General features: G+C 39.1%; 1 protein-coding gene across 2 annotated transcripts in view; it reads left to right on the top strand.

Annotated features, from left to right (window-relative positions):
• The first annotated feature begins 1,154 nt into the window (after window positions 1–1,154).
• Window positions 1,155–7,332, top strand: part of DDX46 (DEAD-box helicase 46) — a 42,154-nt gene continuing 35,976 nt past the window's right edge. The window contains exons 1-5 of one of the 2 annotated variants that reach the window (XM_026687158.2): window positions 1,155–1,287; window positions 2,478–2,510; window positions 3,735–3,923; window positions 4,219–4,359; window positions 6,233–6,329. In XM_026687158.2, the coding sequence (XP_026542943.1) occupies window positions 1,271–1,287; window positions 2,478–2,510; window positions 3,735–3,923; window positions 4,219–4,359; window positions 6,233–6,329 (477 nt within the window). In that variant the 5' untranslated portion in view covers window positions 1,155–1,270. The remainder of the gene's footprint in view (window positions 1,288–2,477; window positions 2,511–3,734; window positions 3,924–4,218; window positions 4,360–6,232; window positions 6,330–7,332) is intronic. The other variant, XM_087955293.1, reaches the window with a different exon arrangement.

The raw sequence follows: 7,332 nt of genomic DNA, 5'->3' as shown, positions 1-7,332 counted from the left end.
GAAACCACAGAATCAGGTAGAGTATTCCAGGCATTGACCACTCTGTTGCTGAAGACGTTTTTCCTGCAATTGAGTTTTATGCGGTTTACCCTGAGTTTGTATCTATTGTATGCTCATGTGTTGTTGAGGTTGAAGCTGAAGTAGTCATTGATAGGTAGGACATTGTAATGGATAATTTTATGTACTACACTTAGGTTAGACCGAAGGTGACATAGTTCTATGTTCTATCTAAGCCTAAAATTTCAAGTCTGGAGGCATAGGGTATTCTGTTGTGAGTAGTGGAAAACTCTTTTTGTGAAATATTTCTGGACTCTCAATTGTATTAATGTCCAATATGCAGTGCCGATTCCAGACAGATGAGCTGTATTCAAGAATTGGTCTAGCAAATGTTTTGTATGCTCCAGTTAGTAGTACAATATTACCGGAGAAAAAGCTTCATATGATTAGGTTAACAACTCTTAATGTTTTTTTGGCAATGTTGTGGGCTTCAGCACTTAGATCATCAGAGATGAGAACTCCAAGGTCCTTGACAGAATGAGAGTCATCTACAAGGTCTTGTGCGTCCAACTTGTATTTTATTTTCTGATTTTTTCTTGCCAATATGTAAGACAGAGCATTTGTTTGTTGAGATTTGAAGTTGCCACTTGTTTGACCATTCTGACATAGTCAAGGTCTTTTTGAAGTGTAGCACCGTTGTCGGTGGTGTTGAATAGTTTTTACATCATCCGCGAAAAGAACGCAGTTGCTTTTAATATGATCACAAAGGTTATTTATGTAAAGTATGAGGAAAAAGGAAAGTATTTTTCTTTCCTTTTTCCTCAATGAAAAACCAGAAAGTCCAGTTGCCTCTTGAAAAAAGCACCTTTGGGATGTGACCAGGTGGCAGCAGACTGCGAATAAATATTAAAGCACAGATATGCTCAGTTTTCTTCTGAAAAACACCACGGGCTACCGTCGTTTGTCTGCGAGTTAGTCACTGTACACCAAGCACTCTTAGGACAAAATTACCATCCGCTTAAAATTCCGGCGGTATACGCACCTGCTGCGGAGAGCGCCTGCTGGTCGCTCCTCCGGGCAGAAGAGGCTGCTGTGGGGCGGTTGTAGGACACGATCCGGGCCTTCTTCTTCTTCTTCTTCTTCCCCTTTCGGCGTCGGTGATGCATTTCCGCTTTGTTTGCTTCTCGGAAAGTGGTTGCAGGCGCAGCTTGGCTTTGAGGAGCCGAGGCGGAAGAGAAAGCCGTCCCTCTTCGCTGCTTCGAGGGTCGCTGCCATGGGCCGGGAATCGAGGTAAAGGGCGCGAAGGGGCGGCGGACTTCAGGAGCCGACTTGGCTGTCGCGTTACTGGGCTTGGTCTTTCCGCCGCACCTGGGGCCGAAGGAGGGGATCGCGGGGCGCGTAGGAAGGAGGCCGCGAAACCTCGGCGTTGGGGTGGCCGCCGGATTGAAGAGTGGGCTATTTATATAACATTTATATAACACCGCCAGTTTAAACTCTGGAGCTTCAAAATAGGAATAAGCCTTCACGAGGCGATTTGCAACATGGAGGATAAGGGCGGTCCGTGTTGCCTTTAGATTTAGGCCTCTGGCTTCTTTCGTCTTTCTTTCTTTCTTTCTCGACGTTAAAGTCCAATTAGGTCATCGGTCTAAATGCGACTTTTATTCGGACCAGTCTATGGTCACGTTTCCCCCGGCGTGCCTCGTACTGATCCTTAAAAGGCTACGAGTTGTGTACAGTTGTGATTTGGGCTTCAAAATATTCTCTATCTTAGATTTTCTTTCATTTGGTTTATCAATGTATTCGTTTGACTATATAGGATAGGCGAGTTAGGATGGCATGTAGACGGATTTATGGGTGACAGTATTAAGAGAACAACACATAAGAGCCAAGTTGAGGAAAATATTGTCAGATTGTTCCTGGTGAAAGATGTAAAGATGCATTATTATATAAAAAAAATATCCATTATTGCAACATCTTGATTCACCAAGACTCCTCAAGCCCTTGTGCTAACATTATTCTGACATTATTGCAATGCACTTTATGTACATTTGAATATGGGGGGGGGGGGTTCATTCATAACTGCTTGCCAGAATAATTGCATAAATAAATTTCAAAACAATTGGATCAAATATCTGAGAATACAACTGTCCTCTCCACCATTTATGTTGTCCTTCTAATAGTGAGATCCTTCTTGAACAGTTATTACAATGAGGGTTGTTTTGCAAATGTTGGAGCTTGTCCAAATGGGAAATGGCCATTAGTGAAAAGTCAGTTGCATAGCACAATCTTGAAAAATATCCATGATTTTCACGATATTAGATTTGGTCTTGCAGTAGCTTGCACAGAAAATTTCACAGGGGAAGCTCAGTATTATACAAAATAAGCAGAGCCCAGCTGTGGCTGGCAGGTTTTGAAAGGTTTCATGCTGAAATCATCCAAAAGATACCACCTTGCTTACCTAATCTCTCTCATTTCCTTAGATCAACAAAGCAACAGTTGTCCAAACAAAAACAGTGAGTTAATCTACTTAATAGTTTTTCATCTCACAATTTTTAAGCACAAATGTACTATGTAAATGATTAATGATTGCATTAATCAAATAGTTGCCACCTTTTTCAGTATATATGTGTGATATTCAATTCAGATGTTCATTGGGATTTCATGATGCTGTTTTTCCTTCAGTGTATGATGGTTTCCCATTTTATATGAAGTGCGACTATAGCAGAAGATGTTCCAACATTGTTCTCTTTTCTATGGCAGTAGCAAGTAACTGTCTTTAATTTCTAAGCACTCTGTGCTTTGCAAAAGGCTTTAAGAGGATAGTTAAATAGGAAAGAGGGTGGTTTTTATTTATTTTTACTTGTGTAATCCTATATTTATAATTTGGGTGCATTGTGCTTAACAAACTTGGTTGTACTTTAGAATCTGACTGTACTTTATTTGAACATTGTTATCTTATGTATTCAAATATGCTAGAGGTAAAATACATGCTTGACCAACACCTCAATCACTAATGGCTGAAAATATATTTTTCATTTTGGAGCACATCACTTGTCACTTGAGTGGTGAGCAACATTTATTGGAGGTTGTATTGAGGAAATTGCTAACTATAGAATTGTATTTTCTATACTTCTATCGGTAACCAAGAGCATATTGTATCCTTCCCCAGAAATTAACAGTATTTATACAAAGAGAAAAGAGTGGGGGAGTATATACTTATTAACTGACAGGAGATATATTTGTTTGTTTTGGTTTGTCTTTTCTTTGTGAAAAATTCATAAGCTACTTCCTTTCTACTACTGTTGGGCCTTTTTATCTCTTCCACTTATTATTTTGAGTCCAAAGATTAATAGAGTAGAATGTATGTAATATTATCCTCTGATTAACAAATTTTATTTCATTTTATTTACCCCTTCTAGAAGAATTTAGGACTTCCTAGCTAGTATTTCCCATTTAGTATTTTAACAGTTACAATCAAGTGGATTCCCAGAAAACAGCTATCCCAGAGAATCTCAGAAGTTTGTAAAGATTTCAATCTTGGACTCAGACTAATCTTTTAAGACCACCACATCAATTCAGTAGTGAAAATACTGAAAATGAATGACTTATTTTCACAGTCTAGTTTGGAAGCATTTTGAATAATTTTAATCATAGTCTTGGGTATTTGTTTATCACATCCTTTATACTTGAATTTCTGTATTCCTTGTCTTCACCCTTCTGTTATTATACGACTGTAGACATTATCGGAAACGCTCCTCATCACGTGGGCGCTCTGGTAGCCGTTCCCGCAGTCGTTCTCCATCTGACAAAAGAGCAAAACGTGGAGATGACAGACGTTCTAGGAGTAGAGAAAGAGACCGCAGGCGTGAAAGATCGCGGAGCAGGGACAAGAGGAGGTCTCGATCGCGTGACAGAAAACGGGTGAGGTAAGTCGCAGTCTTTAGTAGACTTCTGCAAGAAAAAAAAAATCTCAGTAAATGCTGAACATTTTTCTAAAAATGTTGATGATATGGAGAAGGAATATTCTTCATGCTTTTACAATTTGCCACTGTAAAAATTGGCTTTGGTTCTTAATTCATTAGAATTCATTATTCCTGTATTGTAACTTGGTGTTCTTTTGTTTTCGAAATGAATATTTTCTACTTCCTCTTGGGGAGTGATATCTTATGAACTAGAAAAAATGTTTTACTTAAGATTGTATTTCAAATCTGCTTTGTAAAGGCGCTCAAGAAGTAGAGAGAGGGAAAGGAGTAGAGAGAGAAGACGATCACGCAGCCGGGAGAGAAGACGATCTGGAAGCCGGAGCAGAGGCAGACGGTCTCGATCTTCCAGCCCTGGCAAGAGCAAGAAAGTAGAAAACAGGTAATTGAGTGTATGCATTTTAAAAAGGTTTGATAATATAGATGTTATCATATTCCATCTATGTAGCTATGTCTTTTATTGTGGAATGCTGTTTGTATATCGTATTTTCATATGCCAAAAATGTCTTTTTGCTACACCTGGTTCACTACATGAGAATATCCTTTTAGTACACCTAGTTTTATGCTTATTGTGAGTACAGTAATACAGTGTTTGTCAACCTTTTTTGCCTGTGGCCCGTTCCAACCTTGATTTTCTCCTGTGAATCCTCTGTCCAGGTCCCATTGCCAATGAAGAAGTTTCCTCACTTGCACACTTGGTTTGTAAATAGAATATATGTTTTTATTTATAATAAGTTGCTTACTGTCAGTTGCTTACTGTGGGCTTCCACTAACTGCCACATAAATAGACTGACAATAATGCACAATTCCATGTCTCAGATGTAGACACAGGACAGTAACTGGTGTGTTTTCACTGTCAAAAAGACAGTATTTACTTTGCTTTATTGTGGCCCATGCCATGCCTTCCCTTACATATTTTTCCCCTGAGGTTTCCTTGAAATATCCTGCTGCCTCCAGGGATTACCTGGTGAAAACCACTGGTATAATTGAATAGACTAGAAAAAGGCCATGATCTTACTCATGTACTGCAGTTTGGAGCATTGCTCTGCAATATTCTTTTGATCTTTGGAATAACTGTTTATGAAAAGGAACTTAACAAACTAATCTGTGTATTGTTAGACTTCTTGCTTACACTAATCACATATTTGATAGTAACTCTCATTGAACTCAGTAAACTTGGGTGGGACTATAAGTATACATAAAGCTGTTTCTATGCAGATTTTGATACATTTTAATTCTTTAAAATTAGTGGACCCACGTGTGGCTAACTCTGCATTGGATAGAATGGTCACCTTTTTGGTTCCTAAGAGCTAAATTTTCTCTTCAGGAATTTTTTTTTATCTACTCAAAAGAGAGAGATAGAAATTTCCCTTCATTTTCAGTTTTTGATTAATTGCAATTTAAGATTGCACCCAAACTTTAGGAACCCGTTTCACAAAATGGTTGAAGGGAACTGTATGTATGGAATACAGGAATCACGTGACTGAATTGAAAGTTATAGGGTTGTTAAGCAAACATAGTGATCATAAAGCAAATCCATTTTCAGCAATGGACGTTTTTTGCCAGGAACCAAAAGTAAATGCCAGAAACTAGCAAAACAAAATCCACAAATTGCAGCCATGTGGTCTTAGTGCTGCAAATAACCATAAAGGTGATCTGGTTGCCAAGTGGTCAAAATGCCATCACATTACAGAAATGTGCAGTTGGCTGAGGTAACACCAAAACTGGGTCATAACTAGCTCTGGGGAGATCTGTTGTAACTTTGAATCATCATTAAGCAACTGGTCATAAATTGAAGACTGTATTTTCCAGTGCCTACAGATTCAATGTCTGCAATTTTTTAAGCATGAGTATGAAATTGTCCAATGGTTGTAAAGATTGTGCTATACATAAAGAACTATGAAATATTTGGGCCATGAATATGCTGTCTAAACACTGACAAAGGGAAACTAATTTGTTCTAACTTTAGGAAAGCACAATTTAAAATTGGCTTATTTCCCTAACCTGGTTTATAATAAATGAGTTTGTCTAGGTATGAACATAATACTAAATCTCAATTAAAACCTTAAAAGTATCTTGCCTGCATGTGCCAGAAGGGCAGAAAAAGGAATTCAGAAACTTAAGACTTGTTTATTATAATTTAATTTCATTCAATGAAGCAATGTATAATAAAAATGATTTTTTGTATTCATTATATTGTCTGTCAAGAGATCAGAAAGCGTTCTGCAATACACAATGCTTTCTATGTGTTTCAGATCACGCTCTACAGAAAAGATAGAAGGTGTGGAAGTTAACAAAGACAAGAAAAAAGAGAAAGAGGACAAGGAAGAAGAAAAGGATAAAGATGTAAATGTAAGTACAGAAAGAATTCTCTGTCTATAAAGAGTAACAAGCCATTTTTAAAACCATAATTTGAAGGTTCTGCAGAATTTCTTAAGTTTTAATGATAAATAGCACAAAAACATTTAAGTAATGATAATATGTGCATCTATTTTAAAGGTTGTTCCTATTTGATGTAGCCAGACAGTAGCTGATATAATAATGATTATATATTTTAAAATCTGAATAATTTGCATTATAAGTTCCTCAGTGGTGCAGTGGTTAGAGTGCAGTACTGCAAACTACTGCTGGTGCAGCCAGCTGCCTGCAATTTGGCAGATTGAATCTCACCAGACTCAAGGTTGACTCAGCCTTCCGTTCTACCAAGGTGGGTAAAATGAGGACCCAAATTGTTGTGGGAAATATGCTGACTCGGGAAACTGCTTAGAGAGGACTATAAAGCAGGGGTCCCCAACCACGGGCCCCGGACTGCACCGTCCGTGGAACATTTTCTACCGGGCCGCTGGTTTGCTGGGCGCCGCCATCTTGTTTCGATGAGAAAGTGCTTCCGGGTGAGCTTTTCCGGTTGGAAAGCGGCGTTTGTCCTGAAGGAATCTCGCGCCTTAGTTTCATTGAAGGGGTGGTGGCTTCAACGAAACTAAGGCACGAGGATTTGAGCGACCTAAGAGCGAGCCAAGCGACCGCCCGAAGCCATCCTGAAGCCCATCGACAAAGGTACAAAGGAGGAGTTGAAGGTGGCGGGAGAAGTGGGGGACGGCTGGTTGGCCAGTCGCTCAGCTCGCCTTGCCTTGTCATGCGTGCTGATGCCGGTACCGGGCCGTGGATCATTTTGTGATGCCGGTACCGGGCCGTGGCACAAAAAAGGTTGGGGGCCACTGCTATAAAGCACTATAAAGCGGTATATAAGTGAGTGCTATTGCTATTAACTACAACCTCTTTAACGTATTTGATCTTTCTGGCATTTGTTACTTATTTTTGTTTACAAAACCATGTAGACTTTTAGAAAGACAGGTTT

Source organism: Notechis scutatus, chromosome 2 (assembly GCF_049901735.1).
Source record: "Notechis scutatus isolate UNSWTSFEM ecotype Mainland chromosome 2, rNotScu1.2, whole genome shotgun sequence".
Lineage (NCBI taxonomy): Eukaryota > Metazoa > Chordata > Lepidosauria > Squamata > Elapidae > Notechis > Notechis scutatus.
This window is presented reverse-complemented; position numbering and strand designations above follow the sequence as displayed.